Source organism: Danio aesculapii, chromosome 7 (assembly GCF_903798145.1).
Source record: "Danio aesculapii chromosome 7, fDanAes4.1, whole genome shotgun sequence".
NCBI lineage: Eukaryota > Metazoa > Chordata > Actinopteri > Cypriniformes > Danionidae > Danio > Danio aesculapii.
The window spans coordinates 9,332,256-9,359,094 of record NC_079441.1 but is presented as its reverse complement, the minus strand read 5'-3'; the positions used below and the strand labels follow the sequence as shown (position 1 = coordinate 9,359,094).

Genomic DNA, 26,839 nt, shown 5'->3' with positions numbered 1-26,839 from the left:
GGTGTGTGTTAAAGCCATTATAATCTGTCAGATGTGGTTCAAGCGGGGGAGAAAAACGTTCTCCTAGTTCACTTGTCTGCCGTCAGAAATACAGTGTTTGTCTGTGTGTTCCCGACCTGTCAGCTGTTAGCTCAGCGGCCCTTCAATACGCGAGCACACACACACACACACACGCACACACACACACACACACACACACACACACACACACACACACACACACACACACACACGCACAAACAAAAACACACACACAATATAGAGCAAACCAGATTACTGGCATGAAACTTAACAGGTATGTAAGTCATGCAATTTACAAAAATGACCATTCTAATCGGGAGTCGTTTAGGTTTCATTTAGTTATACTGTGGTAAATATTACACAACACAGACTGTGTTTTTCTGTCATTTCAAGACACTTTATTTTCACCTTGTCACACTTATTAAATCGATGTGTTAGTGGGTCAGTACAGGCTATGTGTGTGTGTGTCAAACATTTTAGTGAATTATACTTGTTTGGGTTGGTTTAAACCCCGGCTGGGTCAGTTGGCATTTCTGTATGGAGTTTGCATGTTCTCTCCATGTTCGTGTGGGTTTCCTCCAGGTGCTCTGGTTTCCCCCACATTCCAAAGACATATGGCACAGGTGAACTGAATAAGCTAAATTGGCCGTAGTGTATGAGTGTGAATGAGTGTGTATGGATGTTTCCCAGTGTTGGGTTGTGGCTGGAAGGGCATCTGCCGCGTAAAACATATGCTGAACAAGTTGGCGGTTCATTCCGCTGCAGTGACCCCTGATTAATAAAGGGACTAAGACACAAAGAAAATGAAGGAATGAATGAATAAATGAATAATAATAATAATAATAATAATAATATTAATAATAATAATAACACATTTATTATTGTCCCAATTATATTATTGTAATTATTTTTAGCATTAAATATCACTCATATTACAACTACTAATTTTTATTCATTTTTTTACAAAACAAGAGTAAACACAAAAAAGTAATATTTATTTAAAATGTATTATTTAATTACAGTATAAAACTGCTGAGAGACCTTTTTAACAACATATATACATTGTTAAAGGTTATGATTTCACTGTAAAATCTGCCATCAGACATCACATAAGTAGTGTATATTAGTGTATATTACCCATATATATGCTAGTGTAGTGTGTACTAACCAGATTTACCATATGGTAATCCATCCTGCTGTAGATTACAGTTTAATTAAACACTCAAGCAAAAAAACACAGAAATACTAAACAAACATCACCATAAAACCACCTATTAATATTTATCACACCAATCAAATATTTATACTCACACCTGTTACTTTACATCCTAAGCAGTGTTGCTTGGCAACCTCAAACTAAACCTTACTTTGTAATTCCTAGCATTTTTCATGTCTCTTTGGTGCTTTTTCACAGAAAGAGATGATTATAAACAAAAGGTGTGTATTCTGCTGCCGTACATATCTGCATTTTGCGATTCATGTTTTTAATTGTATTTTCCCTCTATTTATTTATGCTTTTGAATTGCATTATGGGACCTTGATCTGTCTTCCAACAACTTTTAATCTTGAAAGGTTTGAAAAAGTGACATTATTAATAGTCTACAGCAGGGACGAGGCTTTGAACTATGACTTCCATGAGCCTGGAGGACTGCATCCATTCATCCCTGCAATGACTCAAATCACTTATTAATAAAGTCATCTGAAGAAAGCTTCCTGCAGGTTCATCAAGATTCTTTGGATTTATCTTCAATGCCTCCTCCTTCATCTTACCCCAGACATGCTCAATAATGTTCATGTCTGGTGACTGGGGTGGCCAATCCTGCAGCACCTTGACCTTCTTTGCTTTCAGGAACTTTGATGTGGAGGCTGAAGTATAAAAAGTAGTGCTATCCTGCTGGAGAATTTGCCCTCTCCTGTGGTTTGTAATGTAATGGGCAGCACAAATGTCTTGATACCTCAGGCTGTTGATGTTGCCATCCACTCTGCAGATCTCTCGCACGCCACCATAATGAATGTAACCCCAAACCATGATTTTTCCTTCACCAAACTTGACTGATTTCTGTGAGAATCTTGGGTCCATGTGGGTTCCAGTAGGTCTTCTGCAGTATTTGTGATGATTAGGATGCAGCTCAACAGATGATTCATCAGAAAAATCAACCTTCTGCCACTTTTCCAAATGATCAACTAGAAGTCGTTATTAATTGTTGCTCTTACAACTGGGATTGACGACAAGACTTTTGTCAGCAAATTACAGTTACTTTTATTTTGTAATTAAATTACGTAACGCTGTTACAAGTAACTAGCTACTCCCCAACACTGCCGGTGACCTCTTTACACCTGCAGCTGTTAGGGTGTTCTGAGTGGTTGTTAGGCAGTTGCTAAGGTGTTTCTAGGTGCACTCAATTTTTTTTTTACTTGTTCAAACTACTTGTTTAAAATGAGCTGAAACGACACAATTCTTCGGATTTCATTGGGACAACTCAACTTTTTTATGTTCAATCCAAATAAATTTGTTAAAAGTGTTAAGTTAACTTAATCCATTTGTGTTGGGACAACATGAATGAATTGTTTGGAACCCTGCATTTTTTACAGTTTGGTTGCTAATGTGTTGCTAGGCGGTTGCTAAGGAGTTGCTAGGTGATTGCTAAGGCATTGCTAGGTGGTTGATAAGATGTTGCCAGGCGATTGCTAAGGTGTTGCTAAGTGGTTGCTAAGGTGTTGCTTGGCAGTTGCTAAGATGTTCTAGGCCATTGCTAGGCAGTTGCTAAGGCATTACAAGGTGGTTTCTATGGTGTAGCTAGGCGGTTGCTAAGGTATTTCTAGGTGGCTGCTAATGTGTGGCTAGGCGGTTGCTATGGTGTTCAAGATCATTGCTAAGGTGTTGTTATTTTTGCAATTTAGTTCAAGATTTGACTTATTGTTTTTAAAGCACTGAATGGGCAAGCACCTTCTTATCTTTCTGAACTTATAAACTTACATTCAACTCCTCTGTCCCTCAGGTTGTGAAATAAAATTTTACTACAAATTCCTCAGTCACGACTTAAAGGGAAAGAAGCCTTTGCAGTTGCTGCTCCCCGTTTGTGGAAACAGCTGCCGCTGGACATTACGAGTGCTTCTTCTCTCTCTATTTTTAAGTCCAGACTTAAGACACTTTTTAATTCTATTGCCTTTTAACTGGCTTTTAATCTTTATTGTGCACTGCTGCTGCCATACTATTATTCCTATTATTACTTTTATTGTTATTTTATGGTTTTAGAATGAGTGTTATGGTTTGGTTCAGCACTTTGGTCAGTGCCAAACTGAAGTAAAATGTGCTTTATAAATTAACTTTACTTAATTACTTGCTAGGTGGTTGCTAGGGTGTTCTTAGTGGTTGCTAGGCGATTGCTTAGGCATTGCTAGGTGGTTGCTAAGTTGTTGCTAGGAGGTTGCTAGGGTGTTCTGAGTGGTTGCTAAATCGTTGCTAGGTGGTTGCTAAGGTGTTTCATGTTGTTGCTAAGGTGTTGCTAGGGTGATCTGAGTGGTTGCTAAGTGGTTGCTAAGGTGTTCTGAGTAGTTGCTAGTGTTGAAAAAAAAAAGGAATATATTTTTTATTATTTTTGTCTCTTTTTCTTTTCATTAAACAATTATTTGTATCGGTCATTTAAAGGTCATATATTACTGACGTTTTTCTCGAGTCTGATATGTTTTTGTATATCAATGAAGCATTTTTGCAGAAGTAGATAAATGCTGGTCCAAAAGTAACTTTAGCTCTGCAGAAACTTGAAAAATTCCTGCGCACCTCCTGAATGTAACTTTTGCATTGCATTGAGGACAACAGAATTCTGAGAATTGATTTATTCATTTGTATCCAATAAATTGTTACGATTTTTGACATTAAAGAAAAACCTCTCTTGACCTTTTTTTATTGAACACGTATTGGAATTGACTGTATAATTCAACACTAGGCAGTTGCTAACATAACTTAGCATGGTTCTAGTATGAATTAAGATGTTGCTAGCCTGTTTCTAGCATAAATTAGCATGTTTTAGCATGGTTTGTTATTATGTTTCAAGTATGGATTAGCATGTTTCTAGTATGTTTATAGTATGAATTAGCATGTTGCTAGTATGGTATTATGTTTGTTAGCATGTTTCTATTATGGATTTGTATTTTGTTGTTAGTATGTCCAATGTAAAGTCAACAGCAGTTTTTTTACAATGGAAGTCTATGGGACAGTTGCTAGGGTATCGTAAATGGTTGCTAGGGTGTGACTAGTAAGTTGAAAGGTCATCAGTGATTGGCAGATTGGTAGTCTGAGTTAAATGAGCCCAACATTAAGTCTGTATGACAGTCTGGCACATATTTATAAGGTCACAAGTTCGGACCAATGTTAAGTCTATGGGACTTTTCCGAATTTTCCGGGACAGTTTTGGGAAAACCATAAGTCGGATCAATTGGAAAAGATATAGCAACTTAATTAAGTATAGTTTAGAGGTTTGGAGTTAGTTTGGTGGCTGTAGTATGAACGCTCTAAGAGGAGATGCATTCTTAAAATAGTCTAAGAAGAAGTTGGAAGAGGAATAATAGGTGTTTGTAGTATAAGAGTATGTTGGCTTTCTCAATCCATCATAATAACAGATGTTTCTTTTTCCTAAGCAGTGTTGCTTGGCAACCGCAAACTAACCCTGCTTTTGTAATTCCAAGCATTTTTTCATGTCTCTAAGTTGCTTTCCCACAGAAAGAGATGATCATAAACAAAAGGTGTGCATCCTGCTGCCGTACAGTGTGTAACCGCCTCACAATCCTAATCAGATCTGCGCTTTAGACCTTGCAGCAAATGAAGCCTCATACGGGAGTATTGGAAGTGACAGGAAGACGAGAGCGAGAGGTGATTATAACCAGAGGAAGGACGAACTCTGTCAGCTAGAAGACGCTGTGAAATGTTATAATCCTCTCTGACATCCTGCACAAAATCAATCAGAGTTCCTGGAATAGCGCGGAGACAGTGACCCCGTCCGCTTTTATTAAGCCACTCAAAGAGAGACCACGTATATTTTGTCACCGGGGTCTCAGAGGTCCACAAAGATCTGGATGATAGCCGACACTGCATGAGGATCGAGGCTATATGATGCTATCGAATTTTCTTGTCTTGCTAACTGGTGAAGATTTCATCTCGATATATTGATACATCATTATATTGTCATTAGGGGCCTTACAATCTTTCGGCTTTAGATTCTGGTTTATCATGGGGTCGCCACAGTGGAATGAACCGCCAGTTACTCTAGCTTATGTTTCTTGCAGCGGATACCCTTCCAGCCGCAACCCAGTACTGGGAAACACCCATACACCCCTGCATTCACACACACAGACTTATTCACTACAGCCAATTTAGCTTACCCAATTCACCTACACCGAAGTGTTAATTTTGTTGACAAAAAAAATTGTGTTTTAACTTTCGTGGTAAACAAGTTTTTTACAGATGAAAAGTAGACGAAAATAAATAAAAATAAAGTGATGATGACGACAACTATAATAAAAACATACTGACATTTTCGTTGACTAATAAAAACAAGACGAGAATGTGACAGAGATGTTTTTGGGAAAATATGTAATCTGAATTAATATTGGTGTGTGATGCATGACGCACACACACACACACACACACACACACACACACACACACACATTTGAAAAGTAACTGCTCCACAGTAGACGCAGGATGCGATTACGTCATCTTCCATAGGGGCGTCTGACTGTCGGATTAAACTGTAATGAAATGGCAACAGCTGAGAGAAAAAGAAGATTCACGTTTGATGACAAGACAAAAAGAGGGTAAACCGTATGGAGAGGAAAAAGCTGATAAAAACAACAAATATAAAGCAACATCAGCATGCCAGGGAATCATCCCGAAATTCAGCAAAGGTAAACTCAGATCTTTTTTAATTATCCAAATGTGTGCTTTTGCTAACTGAAACGATAGCGTTGACCTTTAGAGCAGTGGTTACCAACTGGTTTGACCATGGGACCCACATTATTACATAGTCATCAAGGCGCGACCCAAATTTTTAGGAACTGTAATATAATTTGTATTTATTTGTTATTTATTTGTTATTGAGTAGATAAATCACAAGATAAATCACAAATCACAGATAAATCACAAGAAAATCAACAAGACTTACAAAAAAACAATATTTTATTGCCGTCATTTAACAAAATGTATGCACTTTTGAGATCCCGAAATTCAGCAAAGGTAAACTCAGATCTTTTTTAATTATCCAAATGTGTGCTTTTGCTAACTGAAGCGATATCGCTGACCTTTAGAGAATTGATAGCATTAGATTAGATTGTACATTAAAACTTATTAAATCGGTCAGTCTTAAATTCATATGATCATGGCATACATTTTCGTGAGGAGCTATTTTCTCACGTTTCATTTTAGCTGTGGCTACAGTTTAGCCAACGTTAACTCGCTAACTCACGCTAGTTTTTACCACGATTGTCATCACAACAGCCATTTAAGGTGTACCTTTACCACAAAACAATTTATTCAGGACGTCATTCAGCAATGGGATTATTTCTTATGTCTCTAAGGATGTAATGATACTGTAGTGCTTTAATATCTGCTTATCAGGGAGTGGCATACAGCAGCAATTCTAAAGTCATTCAACCAAGCAAGAAGTAGCCAGTTGACCTAAACTTCCGAGATTACATTAACCCTACATTTGCCCAAACAATATTTTATTGCCGTCATTTAACAAAATGTATGCACTTTTGAGATCCCAAAATTCAGCAAAGGTAAACTCAGATCTTTTTTAATTATAAAAATGTGTGCTTTTGCTTACTGAAACGATATCGCTGACCTTTAGAGAGTTGATAGCATTAGATTAGATTGTACATTAAAAGTTTTTAAATCGGTCAGTCTTAAATTCATATGATCATGGCATTCATTTTCATGAGGAGCTGTTTTCTCATGTTTCATTTTAGCTGTGGCTACAGTTTAGCTAACGTTAACTTGCTAACTCACGCTAGTTTTTACCACGATCGTCATCACAACAGCCATTTAAGGTGTACCTTTACCACTAAACAATTTATTCAGGACGTCATTCAGCGATGGGATTATTTCTTATGTCTCTAAGGATGTAATGATACTGTAGTGCTTTAATACCTGCTTATCAGGGAGTGGCATACAGCATACAAGATAACGAAAGTGCCTTTTTATTTTTACGTAGATTTTCGCTTTAGAATTCCTCTATGTGAGTAAACAGAGCCACGCAACGGAGTGCTCATTTTACAAGATAACACATTATCATTTGCCAGTCATATGTCATTACTTATTTAATCAGTGCTATAGCTGAGCACAATGTGCTGTAACACCAACTACAACAGTAAAGCTATACACTATTGCTATACACTGACATTGCAAAGTGAATTTAAACTATTTTAAGCCCATTTAAAGATTTAATGGCTTGAAACTGTTCAACAGACTGGTTAAAAAGACTAGTAGTTTACTACGTTAAAATAAACGGTTTGCATTTTCAGATGGCTACTGTTCTTACATGTGGATTGATTGCCGACACATAATTTTACGTATCACTTATGATATAAATAAACAGTGCATATCTAATTTTTGAACTTCTTTGGAAAGGCTATATTGCATATTTTAATTAGACTGTTTTATCAAATTTTGAGTTAGAATATTCATTCATTCATTCATTCATTTTCTTTTCGGCTTAGTCCCTTTATTAATCTGGGGTCGCCACAGCGGAATGAACTGCCAACTTATCCAGCATATGTTTTACGCAGCGGATGCCCTTCTAGCCGCAACCCATCTCTGGGAAGCATCCATACACACTTACTCACACTCATACACTACAGACAATTTAGCCTACCCAATCCACCTGTACCGCATGTCTTTGGACTGTGGGGGAAACAGGAGCACCCAGAGGAAACCCACGTGAACGCAGGGAGAACATGCAAACTCCACACAGAAACGCCAACAAACCCAGCCGAGGTTCGAACCAGCGACCTTCTTGCTGTGAGGTGACACTACCTACTGCGCCACTCAGTTAGAATATTTTGTATAAATAAATGTATACAATATTAAATTCAATTACACTTAAATGAAACCAAATATATTTTAGTCAACTAGATGTAGATTTAGTCAACTAAAATCTTATGAAATTTAATTGACTGAAACTAGACTAAAATAAAATGATTCAGAAGACTAAAATATGACTAAAATTAAAATGGAATTTTAGTTAAAAGACTATTACTAAAACTAAATCAAAATGTACTGTCGAAACACTGCTACACCGCATGTCTTTGATTGATTCTTAGAAGAATGTGCAGTGATCAATGTGTTGACTGCATTTACTTAGCACTAAAATTAGCCTGTGCTAATGCTGCATTATTAACGAAATGAAAGTGTTGGCAATGCATTGTGTTGCACTAAATTTGCAACTGGTAATGTTGCATTGTTTTTGCAACATACAGACAGCATGTGAATAAATTTGTCTTCCAAATAAATCACAAATTGTGGCGTTTTGTGTTTTATTGATGACGTCACCAGTGACTAGCCGACGTTGACTCCAAATTTTTTTAAACAGATTTGTGTGTGTTGCGCATCAATTAAGACAACGTTAGCACCTGTCAGCTTTAATTGTAAGGAAAACTGGAAATTTTGAGTTTTTGTCAGCTAATTTCATCTTCCGGGTTTAAAATGATTTTTGGGGCGGGATCAAAATTGGTGATGTATTGCGAATCTGCTAGTGGAGTGATGATGCGTAGATTTCTCATTATTATTCATAGTGGAGTTTTCTTATCCTATGAGAAGGCCCTGCTTCTTAATTATTAATGAGAGCAGGTGCTTTCCGAAGGCAAGGTAGACCTGCCAAGCTGTGAAACCCAATGACTGGGTGAGACCCTTTCCATGATCCATGGGGTTTGTTGCATGTTTTTCCTTGCAATTCTGTCAAAGCTGTTGGTTTGCAGCAAGCATTTTTGTCGGGAGAGCTGTATGAGAATTGGAGAATAGTGGACTGCAATTTTCCGGAAATGTCTGTATGTGTGACAGGTGCTATTATCCCATGATGCCAACTGACACGGGTAGGTCAGGAATTCCATTCATACTACTCACATGCATACAATATAGAACATGCTTTTCTAACAGTTGCGAAGTAAATTCAAATTCAAATGTAGTACCTATTCGAGCAGTAGCCGATTTTCAACGCAGCCATGGGCTCAGCTTTTCAGAATGCCAGAATGTCAGCACAACGTGAGTCATGTGACTAAAACTAACCAATCAGCTTCTTAACTTATACAGAATATACACATTTCAGTAATAACAATAGACAAAATACCTCAGAGAATCGCAGAGCATCCAAAAACTGCAGTGCTTTTAAATTTCTCCATAAGTAAAACTTGTATCAGAGCTGCAGCAATGGTTTGTTGGTTGTTTGTTCCCATTTGTTTTCAGTTAAATTCTCATATTAGGTCTGTCTAAGGTATTGGGCGTGGCTAACATGCTTAACCACGCCCCTCCAACTGTCAATTTTGACCAAAAAAAGAAATGATTAGCAGGTGTCTGTCATATTGTAAAAACTCTCCCCAAACCCTTTTGTCAATATTTCTGAATGAAATGCCTACTTTACTACATCCAATCAGCTTGCAGTAGAAAAAACAAGCCACACCACTGTTTTCTCATCTAATATTCAGTGTCTCTAGGAACTGCATCACAAAAAAAATAAAAGTTGGAGTTCAGTCCAGTTCATGCGGACTTTAACTATCACAATAAACAGTTGTAGTAAATGCTGAGATGAGACTTACTGGCACGTCATCGAAGGTGATGTCTGTGACATTGTTGTTCGGGCAGCTCTGCCACGAGTTGTTCAACCGGAAACCAAAAGCGCTGGTGTGTCGTCCATCAAGCGCTATGAACTTGCGGAAAGTGCAATTCTGGATGTTGATTGGCCCGTCGTAGATCTGCATTCCACGAATGGGGAAATCCCTGCAGGACAGACAGAGATGACAGCCGTGAACTGGACTGAACTCATCTAACAGCAGTCACTATGGAATATTAGCTTAAAGGAATTTAATAATGGATAGTTTAAAGGGGTCATATGATGGCTATGTGTCATGTGTCTGAAAACCATATTTCAAGAGTATAAGCTGACAAGGCTGTAAAACACATGCAAATGTTTTGCGTTTATTCTTGTTGGAGCAATCGAGGCACAAGCTGTAAAGGCTCCGCCCTCTTCTGGAAAAGAGGCAGGGAGCAGCAGCTCATTTGCATTTAAAGAGACACACAAAAAATGATTTGTTTTCACAATAAAATTACATTTACATCATGGGAAAATAAATGATCTGTGAGGGATTTTGTGCTGGAACTTTAAAAACACAATCTGCAGACAAATGAAGTTAATGAATATGATATAATATGAACCTTTTAGATTGTGAAGAAACTCACCACATTAGTGTTGTACTGTGTTTTTTAAGTGTTTTTATATTTTGAGAATTTTCTGTAAGATTTAAATTTTGTTTTCAAACACATTCATTTAAAAAAAAATACTATTTGTATCGTTTCAGTTTTAATTTTTCTATTCCTTTTTTATCTGCTTATTCATTTTTGACAATTAATTTAATTTTTATTTAAACCAAATAGAATTATGTCTCAGAAAAAAACAAGTATGCGTTTAGGAATTTTGCTGTGTGTTTTTCCTTTTGTTAAAATCGTTTTATTACAATCCATTTCTCTTTTTTTATTAACTTCAATTTTAGTTCAATTAAATGAGAAAAAAACCAAAACTCTTAAATGTGAAACACTTCTGAACATGCAATCCCAGTTAATTTGGTATGTAAATGTTCCAAAACTAGCTGAAATAAAACATGATTTTTGTTTAAAAAAACAGTACTAAGGAATATATATTTAAATTTTATTTCAAGGGAAATAAAACATAATAGTTTCAATTTTGTAGTTTAAGGACACCTCACTGTCCTGACGAAAGATTAAAAAAAGGCAACAAAAAAGCAAATGTGACATTAAAATGGCAAACATTTTGGCCAGAACACAATTGTCAATCACTGAGGAAGATCATGTTGTGATTAAAACTATAAAGTAAATTATTTTCAATTCAGTGGAGCTATTGCTATAGCAATAAATATAAATATAGCGATAAATAAAGCATTTTGATGGGGCAGCACGGTGGCTGAGTGGTTAGCACTGTCGCCTCACAGCAAGAAGATCACTGGTTCAAGTCCCGGCTGGGCCGTTTGGCATTTCTGTGTGGAGTTTCTGCATGTTCTCCCCATGTTGCTGTGGGTTTCCTCCAGGTGCTCCGGTTTCCCCCACAGCAAAAGACATGCGCTTTAGGGGAATTGGGTAAGCTGAATTGGCCATAGTGTCTGAGTGCGAGATTGTATGGGTGCTTCCCAGTAATGTGTTGCGAAAGATATTGGTTGTAAAACATATGCTGGAATAGTTGGCAGTTTATTATGCTGTGGCGACACCTGATAAATAAGTGACAAAGGAAATGAATGAATAAATGAATGAAGCATTGTAATAGTAACATATGTGACTAGTCTGGGTTGAAAAAACTTGGAATATCTTGATTGAGGATGTTATTTTTATTGAAAAAGCAATGGGAAAAGCTTAATCTGTGATCTCTGGGGATTCCTGCATGTTTGGAAAGAAGAATGAAAGGCACTGCTTTTCCTTGATTCCTCAGTTTGAACTGCTATAACTTTCCGTCCCAGTGGTGGAAACTCGCCAAACTTAACATGCATGAAGGGTCTGGGGTTAATTGCATTTTAAGTCATTTTGGGATGGATGGGATGTATGGTCTCCTAGCAACTAGTGGTTACATTTTCAATATTCCAAACACCAGCCCTGTCTGAGCTACAGACTTATAATTTCACGGTCCTTCTTAAGGGGAACACATTTGCCCAAAGGACCTATATGTTTCACAATGTAAGTTATTTTGGTTTTTATTTATGTTTTTCTTATCAAATTAAGGCCCAATCCTAATTCTATTTTTATACCCCTACCCCCTTAAAAACGAGTGTTAAGGGGAAGGGCTTCAAAATTTACCATTAAGAATTGGAACAGCACTACAGCACCTGCACACGTCATCCTATGTCATCGCAATCTCTTGCTTCATTTGAGATCAGACGATCGCGACTGCTGTAGTTATTACAGTTGTGCTATTTTTTTTGTATTTATCTTCAGGAAATCACTGAAGGCATATATTATATATCATAACGATCTAATATGGCAATAAGATCGCAACTGTACTGTGTGTTCACACAGTGGCCATATTCATCAATGTAAACACACCAAAAACAACATTAACATTATAGCAGACACTGAGAAAAAGCTAAAAGTGATAAGCTCATTCCCAGCCACTAGAGTTTTCTGACAGGGAATTCGAGTGTCAGAACAATGTGGGACTGCTATACAGGAGATATTATTAGGGATTAAAGATTATAGAAATTTAGCGGATTTTACTTTAGCGTTTTTTTTTAAATTAAGCATGATGGCAAAACATGAACGCGATTATGAATATATTAAAACATTTGCTTGTTTGTTGTAAAAATTCGTAATAATGACAAAAAATACCCCTTGCCCTTAGCCCTACGCCTTCAAGCTAGAGAATTGGGACACCCCTACCCCTTGGCAGGAGCGCGCAAAACGAGGAATAGAAGTAAGGACTAAGGGATAGAATTGGGATTGGGCCTAAGATTTATATTTGCCATCTTTGGAGAGCCTGCAATATTAAATAGATACTTTGAAATAAAGAATCAAAGACTATGGCTGCGTCCGAAACCGCATACTTCCATACTATATTGTACGCTAAATGCGAGCAGAGTAGTATGTCCGAATTCATAGAACGAAACGGTAAGGTTAATAATCTAATTAATACATATTAAACATCGTTAAAATTATTAAATGCAGATGCTGAATCACTGATATGTGTTGGCTTGCTCTAGGTCACAGCTCTAAAGTTCAATTTCAGATGGTTTATTTTCAAGATTTGAGGTGAACTATCTGCTGCTGCTTTCAGTATGGCAATGCATGTCATGTGAAATGCCATTCAAACTCACATTATTAGCATTTAACACTGAATAAAGCACATGAGGTGTACCTGAGGTGATCATTGTCAGTTTGTCCTGTTGTTCAGCTGCGAGAAATAGAAGCCGTTTCTAAAATATCAATTTTAGGTGTTGGTTAGGACAAAAACTCATTATAATAAGGAAATAATTCCTTCTATCACGTGTTGTTGCTTTTATATACAACAAGATTTAAATCAGCCTTCAGGCTCTACAGTCAGACTCACTCCTGTTGGTCATCAATCTGGCAACCTGCGCTTGCGTTTGTTTTGATCCAGAAGTGCAATACCCAGTTCATCCACTGGGTGTCAAACTTACATACTGCACCTTTAAATAATTGTCTAAAGTTGTTTTCTACAATCTGAAAGGAGAATGTTAAAGTTTGAAGAAGGCATCAGAAAGTTTTCAAAGAGAGAAAAGAGGTTTTGAGTCTCAAAGATGCAATAAATATGGTATTTGTCATAGCAATTGGTAAAAGTGCTTTATCATTCTTTTTTGTTGTTGTAGACATCCATGCAAAATCCAGCACTTTCCATAGAAGCAGCGGAAGAGGAATATAAAGTGACAGGTGTTGAGCTGCAGTATTACAGATGAAAGTCAAGCACATGAAATCCTCAAGCCCTGTCAGCTATAAAGAGTCTAGTGATAAATTGGCTCAGAGGCATAAAAATACCTGTGTAAACCTGAAACTTGGATTGATTTTTACTCCCCAATTGTAAATACAGAACTTACTAAGCATATTTAATCTTTACAGCAGTTTCTATTACTGTTTGGATTGCAATAATTGCAGCTGTATAATTGTTTTCACTATTTGGTTTACTTTAAATGTTATAAAATAAGTTGAAAGAAGTGTATTTAGTTGCAAATGTAGATTAATACTGACAAATGAAGGCACAACCACACTTTTTGCAATCTATTAAATCTGATATCTTAAGGTTGATTCTGTGATTTCTGTCAAATAATGGTCATATAATTATAGACTAGGTCATGACAATGGCATCTTTAAGATATTTCCTGAAGCATTTTTGAGTGAAAAAAGGCGGAGTCTCCAAGCCTCGCCCACTTATTAAATTATCATCATGAACCAGTTGTAGCTTTGAAGGTTTATACAGAGAAGCTGCGTCCCAAATGGCACACTATACACTCATGCACTATGTACTTATGCACTTACACACTCAACAGCATAGTATTTGGAGTGTCCTTCCAACTGGAACACTAATGGTTGAAATTCAAACCGTTTCCCAGATGACGTTTGATGGTTGCCAAATTAGTGAAATAAATGAGGAAATCACCAAATAATACCTGCCATGAGCATATCCGCATTCACCATCGGGAGGCGCTATAATCAATCTCATAGTGGAATTTTGCTTTCACAATCCAAAATAAATAAATAATCCAACATCAGTGGCCGAAAGTTCCACCTCTTCCGCTATGTGAGCAAAGCAGCGGCCGTTGAGTGTATGAAGTGTCCAACATTACACACTTAACTTAAACAGTTGAATGAGTGCATCATCCGGGTATTTAAAGCGCACTTATTCTTTTTAGAGTTTTCAGTGTGAACGCACTACTTACACTATTTGTACTACAAAATGGAATAGTGCATGGGTATGCAATTTAGGACGCACCTAAAGTTTTTTGTCAAGCTGTTTCAAAGTTAAAACTATTGTTTGCAGTTGTAATTTTTATAGTGGACTCATTCACTATTTACATATCTAATACATATTAATGGTCTTATTTTAACGAATGACAGCACACGTCGTTCAATTTTTATCAAGTGATGATTGATGTTGGTGTTGTATTTGAGACCCATTTACCCTCAATCAATTTCTAATGCATAAAATCAAGCCAGATCATTTTAACTTTCCAGAACTTTTTAATTAATATTTATAAATATAACACAACAAATCCAGTTGTCGGATCATCATTATAAAATAATTATAGTTTTGAAAGTGTTTGTAAACTGTTTGTTTTGTCAAGTTGTATCAAAGTCTCAAAGTGGACTGAAAACAAACTTTTTTTGGGTGGGATTTGGTTCAAAATGGCGTCACATCAGTTTTTTCAACATTCAATAGTCAACGTTCACCATTTACATATCATATTTTTAAATATAACATAATAAATCCATTTGATAGTTGGATCGTCATCAGGTAATAATTGTAGTTTTGAAAGTGTTTATAGAAACTTTGTTTTGTTAACTTGTATTCAAGTCTCAAAATGGCCTCAAAACAAACTTTTTAGGCCTGATTTGGTACAAAATGGTGTCACATCAGTCTGTTCAACAATTGTTTGTAGTTGTAAGTTTTATAGAGGACTCATCATAGTGGAAATTCACCATTTACATATCTAATACATAATAATGGTTTTATTTCAACGAATGACGCGACATGTTATTCAATTTTTTTCAATTAACGACTGATGTTTGTGTTAACGTATAATCAATTTCTGATGGATAAAATCAAGCAAAATCCTTCATATTTTACTTTAAAAATCATCTTGTCAAATATAAAATATTTAAACTGGTTACAAATTGCATCATCATAATCATGGTAAAATTGTAATTTTGAAGATTTTTTTGAGAAATCTTGTCTCGTCGAGTTGTTTTTTTTAAAGTCTCAAAATGGCCTCAAAACTAACTGTTTTGGGGCCAGATTTAGTTCAAACTGTAGTTTTCACATTGTAATCAGCATAGTCAAAATTCACAATTTACATAATACATGTTAATGATCTAATTTTACAAAATGACAGCACGTTATAAAACTATGAATTGACGATTGATGTTCGTGTTGTATTTCAGACCCATTTATATCCAATCATTTTCTGATGCATAAAATCAAGCCAAATCCTTCATTTTTTGACTTCACATTTTTAAATATAACATAATAAAGTTGGCTCTAGTTGGCTAGCTGCAAAATAATTATGGAATAATTGTAGTTTTAAAAGTGTTTATGGAAAGTTTGTTTTGTAAATTGTTTTAAAGTCTCAAAATGGCATCAAAACAATCTTTTTTTGGGCCGGATTTGGTTCATGGCATTGGTTTGTTCAATTTCATGGTTGTAGTTTTTATTGTGGAGTCATCCCAGTCAAAATACATACCTAAAATATATTAACACATAATTCAATATTTATCAATTGATGTTCATGTTGTATTTCAGACCCATTTACGTAATTTCTGATGCATAAAATCAAGCCAAATCCTTCATTTTAACTTTAAAAATCATATTGTCAAATACACCATAATTAAACCACTTGTAAATTGCATAATCATCATGTAACAATTGTAGTTTTTAAGATTGTTTTTTTTTTAAAGAAAGCTTGTTTCGTTAAGTTGTTTCAAAGTCTTAAAATGGCTTTCTTTGGGGCAAGATTTGGCAAGAAGTGTAGTTTTTACACTCGAGTCATTGTATAGTCAAAATTCACAATAATCATATCTAATACATATTATTATTGGTCTTATTTTAAAGAAAGATAGCACGCTATTCAGTTTTTATTAATTGACAATTGATGTTCATGCTGTATTTCAGACCAATTAAAGTCCAAATAATTTCTGATGCATTAAATCTAGCCAAATCCTTCCTTTTTAACTTTAAAAATCCTGTTGTCAAATATAACATAATCAAACTGGTTGCAAAAGCAACTTCAATACTGAAACCTACACTCAAGGTTTTAATACTTAACCTAAACTACAAAACCATTCAAATTTCTGAAGGCTACAACACAGTTTTGTAATCTGTAAACACATTTTGTGTGAAAGTAGATGTTACACAAACAACCTGATATCTCAAGACGCTCAAGATTCAATGATATCTGACACACAATGGCCATATATTTTGGAGTGCCATTTGATAAAAATAGCTTAAAGCACATTTAAGGCACTTGTCTGAATAGGCAGCCATGAAAGGTCAAAGTCAAAACCAAGGTCAGATTCGTCTGTCTTTGAAAGGCCTCCGAAATGAAGAAATGTTTTCCTGGAAACCTTGTCGCACATTTATACACCATTCAGAGGACGTATTATGCAGAAATCACTTTTATAAAGGTTTTGTTGTGTGGCAACAATGTGTGACTATAACCAGCTTCTAATGGTAAAAAAATATTATTTCTTTTTTTTATAATCGCACATAATTAAAACTGTCTGCAGAAACACTTTGATTGACATTCTCCCTTTGTACGTGTCAAAGCCCCACCCATTAGTGACCATCACTCCCTCATTAGCATAAACAGCCCTGAGCGAAAAGCAGCTGTCTACCTTTTCACACAGTTTTCACACAGTACCTGTTTAAGATAATGTCAGCAGCTAAGGGTGCTTTCACACTTGGTTTAATTGCCTGGACTGAACCCAAGTTCGATTGTCCCCCCTTGCCACCTTCTCGTCTGGTTTGTGTTCCTTCTAAACCCTTGTATGCTTGCGTCATCAAGCTGCTGTTTTGTGTACGGCTGTTGCCAGGTGACGGCCACGCAAGCAAATTGGCAAAATGGAGACATCTGCATATCACGGTCGTTCTGCTTTTGTTACCAAAACCAAAATACAGAGAGCCACTTGCGTCTATCTGCCGCAAAAAAATATTAAAAACATTCAGAAAATCACGTAATGTCTGCAGTTGTTTTTGGTGGAGACAAGCAGACATTATCATCGCTTCCGTTATTTGGTACGACTGCATTCATATCAGAATTGAGCCAGACCAGAGTTTGCACAAACCGTACCCAGACCACCTCTTTCAGGCAGACTCGGGTACGGTTCACAGGTGCGCACTCAAGTTCAGAAGACAGCGTCACACTAGACATACACACCATACTCTGACGTCAAACGAACCTGGGTGTCAAAAGTGCTAGTGTAAAAGCACCCTAAGAGGTTCAATTAGGGAAAGCACCAAACGGGTTCATTTGACGTCAGAGCACGGTGTTTATCTAATAATTAAAATAAATCATTGACTTCTGCTCTCTATTAGTTTAAAAACAGATTTCTTTACAACACATTAAAAAAAAAACATTAAAATACCTTACATATACCTTAGGAACGGTATAAAAAAAACATTTACTATTTTTAAAACCTTGACTTTCCAAACCTTCTTATGATGAAAAACTTCTTATGATGTTTTCAGTATTTCACAAAGAATAGGCTCGTCCTGTTTTGAATCTGCCAATATGCTCAAAACAGAGGCATTTGTAACTCCGCCCTCTTTTAAAAATAGCACGATCTCATTTGAATTTAAAGTGTCAGTCAATAAAACGGCACAATTAGGATCAAAGCCTAAATGCTGCATTTTTAGAGTGTCATAATACATTATTTGTGTTATTTTGAGCTAAAGCTTTGCATACTCGAGGGACAACAGAGACTTCTTTTACATCTTGTAAAAAGGGGCTCCCGTTTAAACAGAGGGAAGACACCATCAAATGAAAAGAGACGTTTCCAGCACTCACACTCCTCTGGGCAAAGATCTGCCGAGATGATCAGGACCTCCGGGTCCCCAGGACTGATCATTCAAGTCCGGCATCCCTCTATTCCCGCTTTCACCCACGAATAAAGAGTTTTTCACCTCCTGACGCGATCCATCATCATCCGGGAATGTTCCACCACTACACAAAGATGCACAAACTCAGAATAAAAAGCATGCGAATCCACACCTTTGGAAAAAAAATGCTGCATTCTCACCAATAAATTACTTTCACATTCCCACAAAAGCCCCCGACTACTTCCCTGCATCTTAAGAAGCCGCCCATATAAGGCATTTTCCAATTATAGGCACTACGCCCTGAGCTATAATGAATTCAGCAAATATGAACACTTTTCATTTTTAGACTGCTAAAATGTGTGCAAGAAAAATAATAGAATAAAGAAAGATGGTGATTAGCAGGGGTTTACCTGGCGAGAGTCAGGCCGATTCCGTTATCAGCAAACCTGCGTGCAATTAAGATGAAGGAGTAGTCAGTGGTGACCGCATGCAAAAACTTCTCAACGGATTATTCAGCAGAGCAATCAAAACTGACTCGCACGCATGATTGAAGCCATAAATCTGAGGAGACGCTCAACGCTGGGAGAATTGATTTGACAAATGTAGAGACTAAAAGTTATTTTATTGAATGCATATTAGATCCTTGATATCGATTTTTTCTCTTTTCAAAATGAAGTGCATTTCGGTTTTCAGAAAGTGCATTTTTATGTGATATTTCATGTGTTGAGCTTTAGCAATAATTGTGTGGTAATTCTCATAATACTAAATCAACTGCTTGCTTTAAAAAATTGGCTAAGAAAAAAATAAATAACAGAATAAATAAATAGAATAGAATAAAATGTTTAACTAAATTTACAGAAAAATAAAACATAACAGTCATAAATTAATAAAACATCCCATCTAGATATGATAAATTAAAAATGAATAAAATATAATAATCCGCTATAATGTATATCAATTTTAATTACATTTATTTTAATTAAATAATAATTTAATGTCCAGAAAATGAATCATATATTCAATTAACTAAAAAAAATTACAGAATAATAAAATAAAATAATAGATTTTAAAGTAAAATGATAGGCAAAGCAAAACAAGGAACAAACAAAACATGAAACAAACAAAAAAACAAAATGAAACAAACAAAACAAAAAAACAAATAAAACAAAACACAAAACAAACAACAATAATACAACATAAAAAATAAATAAATCAAACAACACGAAACAAACAAAACAAAACACACAACAAACAAAACCCAAAACAAAACAAATAAAAAACACAAAACAAATAAAACAAACAAAACATGAAACAAACAAAATACAAAACAAACAAAACACAAAACAAACAAAACAAAGCACGAAACAAACAAAACATAAAGCAAAACAAATCAAACAAAACAAACAAAACACGAAACAAAACAAATCAAACAAAACAAATCAAACAAAACAAACAAAACACGAAACAAAACAAATCAAACAAAACAAATCAAACAAAACAAACAAAACACGAAACAAAACAAAATCAAACAAACAAAACACAAAACATGAAACAAACGAAATTTGAAATAAGCAAAAAAAACATAAAACAAATAAAATACTAAATAAACAAAATAACAAAACACAAAACATGAAACAAACGAAATTTGAAATAAGCAAAAAAAACATAAAACAAATAAAATACTAAATAAACAAAATAACAAAACACAAAACAATCAATACAAACAAAACATGAAAGAAACAATGCAAAACCAAACAAAACTAAAATAAAACACGAAACAAACAATACACAAAACAAAAAGAACACAAGACAAAATGCAAAACAAAACATGAAACAAACTAAATACGAAAAAAAACATGAAAAACAAAACAAACAACACAAAACAAACAAAACAAAATAAAACAAATAAACTCAAAACAAAACAAACAAAACATGAAACAAACAAAATACAAAAAAACCCCCAAGCAAAACACAAAACAAACAAACAAAAATAAAACAAAACAAAACAAAACACGAAACACGAAACAAAACACAAAGCAAACAATACAAACAAAACATGAAACAAACAATGTAAAACAAAACTAAACAAACAAAACACAAAACAAACAAAACACACAAAAAATGAGACAATGCAAAACAAAACATGAAACAAACAAAACACAAACAAAAAACATGAAACAAATCACAAAACAAAAAAACGAGACAAACAATGCAAAACAAAACAAAGCATGAAACAAACAAAACACAAACAAAACAAAACACGAAACAAACAAAACACAAAACGAGACAAACAATGCAAAAAAAACCCCCAAAAAACTACAAAACAGAACAAATCCTGAAACAAAAAATAAAAAACACTTACTGGCATTCATCCAGCCAAACATCTCCTCCTCTTAGCCATGCTCCATGGTCCTGGTTTTTATAGGCCACAAAATGATGAACTAAAGCAGGAACTCTTGGTTTAAAGGGGTCAGCATCCTGGTGTGGGCCGTACCTGCCAGAGAAGGGCACTGTATGAACTGTATGAATGCAAATTCATCTAAAAATTACAGTACATTGTCCCTGTGCAATGAGCAGAATGTCACACTCATCTAGGCTGGTTCAGAAGATATAATACTTAAACCTAATTGGTTTTCCGATCAACTAGTGAAATTGGCTTAGAATATTGACTCAAAATCAAAACTGAAAAGTGAATCAAAAATATTTTTTAAATGTGTCTAGGACAAGAATGGGTGTTGTTCAATAGTTTTAGGACAGCTTTGATGAAAGATAATGATCCACTTCAAATGTTGAAACTGTATATAGTGCACCAGTCACATATATTACCAGGTCTGAGGGCGGGATCGACCTGTCAATCACATAAGATCCACCAATAGCAAAGTACAAGCATCCTTTCAATTAGGACAAACCTGCATGTTTCCCCTCATTGCAATATTAATGGAAAAAAACGAACCAGTTTTATGCTAAATACAAGATATGCCTCAAAAGCATCCAAAGCACAACATATGCTGATAGTTTCTGAGAAATGCTAAATGCTAACCTGGCTCCTACAAGAGAGAGGTACGGCCTCTTGTCTTTCGCATTAGCCTCAGTCGTCTTCACTCCATTGTCCAGGATCATCCCCGCCTGCCAAAAAAAAAAAAAAAAAAAAGATAATTAGAGCTTGGTTTGAACCAAACATATCCTGCAAAGTGACTGCTTTATAAACCTTTTTTGTTTGTTGTTAATTATTTGTTTCCACTAGCTTTTGATTAAAGGGATATTTCACACCAAAGCTAAAAAGTTCTGTCATTATTTACGTATCTTTCACTTATTCCAAACCTGTTTGTCTTTCTTTCTTCTGCTGAAGACTGAAAAATACTTTTTGAAAAATGCTTGAAATCAGTAACCACTGACTTCCATAGTATTTGTTTTTCCTACTATGGAAGTCAATAGTTACAAGATTTCGGCTTTCTCCAAAATATCTTTGTTTGTCTTTCTTTAAAATAACAAGATATTTTGAAGAAGCTGAAAACCTGTAACCATTCACTTCCATGGTAGGAAAAAAATACTATGGAAGTCAATGGTTACAGATTTTCAGCTTTCTTCAAAATGTTGTTTTTCTTCCATAGTATTTGTTTGTTTTTATTACGGAAGTCAGCGGTTACAGGTCTTTGGCATTCTTCAAAATATTTTGATATTAAAAAAAAGCCAAACAAAATATTTTGAAGAAAGCTGAATCCTTTAACCATTGACTTCCATAGTAGAAAAACAAATACAATGGTTACAGGTTTTCAGCTAAAAAATTCTGTCATTATTTACGTATCTTTCACTATTCCAAACCTGTTTGTCTTTCTTTCTTCTGCTAAGGACTGAAAAAGATATTTTAAAGAATGCTGAAAACTGATAACCATTGACTTCCATAGTATTTGTTTTTCCTACTATGGAAGTCAATGGTTATCAGTTTCCAGCATTCTTCAAATTATATTTTTCGTCTTTCTTCAAAATAACAAGATATTTTGTAGAAGCTGAAAACCTGTAACCATTGACTTCCATGATAGGAAAAACAAATACTATGAAAGTCAATGGTTACAGGTTTTCAGCTTTCTTCAAACTATATTTTTTTGGCTTTCTTAAAAAATACCGTGATATTTTGAAGAAAGCTGAAAACCTGTAACCACTGAATTCCATACTATTTGTTTTTTCTACTATGGAGGTCAGTGGTTATATGATTTCAGTGTTCTTCAAAATATATTTTTCCAACATTCTTTAAAATATCAAGATATCAAATTAAATCAAAAACCTGTAACCATTGACTTCAATAGTAGAAAAACAAATACTATGGAGGTCAGTGGTTACAGGTTTTCAGCTTTCTTCAAAATATCTTACTGATATCTTAAGTGTTCAATAAAAATGAAACTCATAAAGATTTGAAACCACTTGAGTAAACAGTGAGTTTAAGGTCAGTTTTAATTTTTCTGTTTAATCTCATCCTTCAATTTGTGGTTCTTTTATTAAATTTATGCATTGTGTTTGTCTTGCAAAGCACTTCGGCACAACTCTATTGCTTTTAAATGAGCTAAATAGAAATTAATTTTGACAACCTTTTTGGAGCACCATTAATATAGATAATGCAGATTTTGGCTACATGTAAATATTTGTAGTTTTATAAAGCACACAATAAGAGATGAGCATATAGTGAACAAAAATAGTAACTAAAGGCATGTTTAAAGGAATTTCTGTCAAAATAGCTGAAAATAAAAAATAATAACAAAAAAATACATCGTAGGGTGTAATTAAATCACCTTTGAGCCTTACAGCCTTTCCACTTCAGAAGTTTAAAGAATAAAAACAAAGGCACATTTCTATATATGACTGAGCTAAAGAAATGTAGTTACAGACTCTAAAATCACAGTGGACAAAAAAAGACATTTCAATTGAACGCTGCTATGCTAGATCCTCTTTTTACTCACATGGTCGCCCACTGAAGCTAAGGAGGGCTACGTCTGGTCAGTACCTGGATATGAGACCACATGGGAAAGCTAGGCTGCTTCTGGAAATGGTGTTAGTGAGACCAGCAGGTGGCGCTCAACCTGCGGTGTGTGTGGGTCCTAACGATCCAGTATTTTGATGGGGACTCTATACTGCTCAGTGACTGCTGTCTTTCTGGTGACACGTTAAAGTGAGTTCCTGACATTCTGTGGTCGTTAAAAATCCCAGGATGTCCCTCGAAAAAAAAGAGTAGGGGTTTAACCCCGGCATTCTGGCCAAATTTGCCCACTGTGCACTGTCCATCATGGCCTCTTGACCATCCCCATGTCCTATTTGGCTTCATCACGGTCTCCTCTCCACCAATCAGCTGGTGTGTGGTGTGCGGTCTGGTGCAATATGGCTGCCCTCGCATCATCCAGGTGGATGCTGCACACTGGGGGTGGATGAGGAGATTCACCCTAAAACTTTTAAAGCACTTTGAGTGTCCAGAAAAGCACTATATAAATGGGAATTTTTGTTATTTTGTCAACAATCATTTAAAAATTAATCTACATAAAAAGTATCATAAAACTATGTAATGTAATGTGTGTATTTCTATAGCGCATTTATCGTGTATGGCCATACACCCAAAATGCTTCACAATCATGAGGGTGGTCTCTCCACACCACTTGGAGTGAGAATTAAGACTCACACAGACCGCAGGTTGAGCGGCCCCTGCTGGCCTCACTAACACCACTTCCAACAGTAACCTAGTTTTCCCATGTGGTCTCCCATCCAGGTACTGATCAGGCTCAGCCCTGCTTAGCTTCAGTGACTATGAATACAGCTATTTTCATAATACAGGATTTCTGCAGATATTATAATGTCAAATTTAAGACTTTAAGACCTATATCACAATATCAAAAACATGCATACACAAAGAGAAAATGCTAAATCAGAAAATTAGTGGTAAAATAAATGTATTTAAATTGAACTGTACTGAAGACAGGCTAGACGCACCATTGAACTACAGAAAAAACAAACAAACATCTTAAGGCTGATTTATACTTTCGCCTGGCACAGCATCGCGCACCTCACGAAACAAACAAGACTTTTATACTTGTTGCGTTCGCCATTGAAATATTCTTTTAAATGACAGGGGGTGGTCATAAGAAACAGACAGTAAAATCAGACAGATAAACAGAGAAGTAGAAAGTTTCCGGAACTAGGTCATATCATTAATATTATTGAAGATTTATTTACTTATTTCATTTTTTTTAATAATTATTTTTTAGGGGTTTTCACCTTTATTTTGACAGGACAGTAAAAAGAATTGCCAGGAAAGTGTGGGGAGCAGAGAGAGGGGAAGGATGGGCATAGGACCTCGAGGCAGGAATCAAACCCAGGTCGCCGAGAACACCGGAGTGCATGTGTTGAGGCACTTTCCACTACGCCATAGGCACCGGCGTCATTGAAGATTTTTAAACTGATTGTTTTTTATTATTTTTATAATTTATTATCATGATTATAAAGATTTTTATAACCATTCAAGATTTTTGACTTCGAAGCATCACTTGCTTTTGTTCATATCTCGGACAGTTCTACCTATTTAACTTAAATATTAATGGCAATAGAACATGGGTTGCTCTACAATTATATTTTTTTATTACAAGAATACAAAGCAAAAAAAAAAACCCACATGCTGAAAATACTGACTTTTTATTATTATTTTTTTTTGCCTACTCAACAATTCACACATTACTGTCTGGCTAGTTTCTGTCCTCTTCTTATAGGCTAAAAAGGCAAAAATGGTCCAACAGTCCTGTCTATTATCACCAATAAAGCCTAGAAATTGGCCATCAGTATACTGTAAACCGATAGGTTCATATATTCTTTTCCAGTTTCCAAAGAAATAATTTGTTACCTAATTTTAGTTTGTAACTATTAAATTGTTTTAAATTCAAAATTGTAATATATACATCAGCATAAAACCTGTGAATGGTGGAAAAACTTATTCTGTAATAATAAAACCACATGGGTCTCCACTTTTGCATGGCCTCTTTTTTGTTTTATCCAACTTTTCCCTCAGGTTTTTCCAAACTTTCACAAAAACTCTCCTCCTTTGCCACGGCTGTTGCAATTATTAGCCAAGAATTATTGGTCATCATATAATTCTTGGCTAGATCATGGACGGATCATAAACATGTCTGTACAGTACCGTCATACCTTTTCAGACAAAATCTTTTCCAAGTGTTTCATATTCAACTCAAATCAACTGTTCACCCGAGTCTCAAAAAATTTCGTCAGTTGTGTGCACCTAAAGTGAACCTCCGCAAACACTGCGATGACGTCACATTCGCCGTGTGCACTGAATTCAATAACAGAAAGCTGATTGGCTATTGCATGTTGGTCTCGTTTGTAGTTGTAATCCCGCAAATTACATTTGGACTAGTGAAATAAAGAACTACAACACCACGAAAACCAAGCAACAGCAACAAAAAAGAATTTAAATGAGCATTAGATGTAGCGTTACATGGACATCGGAAAAATAAGACCTGTGCAGAAATATTTAAGACCAAGAAGAGCAAATTTAAGACTTTTTTAAGGCCTAAAATTTCGATTTTTTAAATTTTAGACTTTTTAAGACCCAGCAGAAACCCTGTAACAAAAACTATGATAGATCCGCTTATTATAACGAATTCTGAACATGTGAAGACTGCACTAAAACCATCCGTGAATGAACAGTTTTTCGTATTTTGTGATTCATGTTTTTGTTTTTCCCTGTATATTTATGCTTTTGAATTGCATTATGAATTGCATTATAAGTGATATATGAGGTGGCACAGTGGCTCAGTGGGTAGCACTGTTGTCTCACAGCAAGAAAGTCACTGGTTCGAGTCCCGGCCAGTTGGCATTTCTGTGTGGAGTTTGCATGTTCTCCCCGTGTTGGTGTGGGTTTACTCCATGTGTTCCGGTTTCCCCTTCAAGTCCAAATTGACTTTAGGTAAATTGAATAAACTAAATTGGCCTTAAGCAGGTCGCACACCGGAAGCACCGCAACATGGCGCACACATGACAGTTAAAACTATCACACACCAGACGCGCACATTCACATGATATTTAACATGAAACTAATCGGATGGCGCTCGAGCAGATGGTGGCACGGCAGAGAAATAAACAGTGTCCTGAGTCGTGTATAGGTGCCGCGGACAGCCGCCGACTTGCGGCGCCGGTGTGTGTATCCTGATAGAAACCTATGTTTAGAATTCGGAAATGTATGGCACTGCATGGCTCTACACGGCACGCCACCGAGTGGCGCTTCTGGTGTGTGACCC

The 26,839-nt window shown here is 35.7% G+C and overlaps 1 protein-coding gene across 1 annotated transcript in view; it reads right to left on the bottom strand.

Moving 5' to 3' along the window:
- cemip (cell migration inducing hyaluronidase 1) overlaps positions 1-26,839 on the bottom strand; it is a 380,066-nt gene that overhangs the window by 31,360 nt on the left and 321,867 nt on the right. The window contains 5 exon segments of the mRNA XM_056461019.1: positions 9,829-10,009; positions 18,523-18,678; positions 18,965-19,000; positions 20,917-21,048; positions 21,595-21,680. Of these exon segments, the coding sequence (XP_056316994.1) occupies positions 9,829-10,009; positions 18,523-18,678; positions 18,965-19,000; positions 20,917-21,048; positions 21,595-21,680 (591 nt within the window).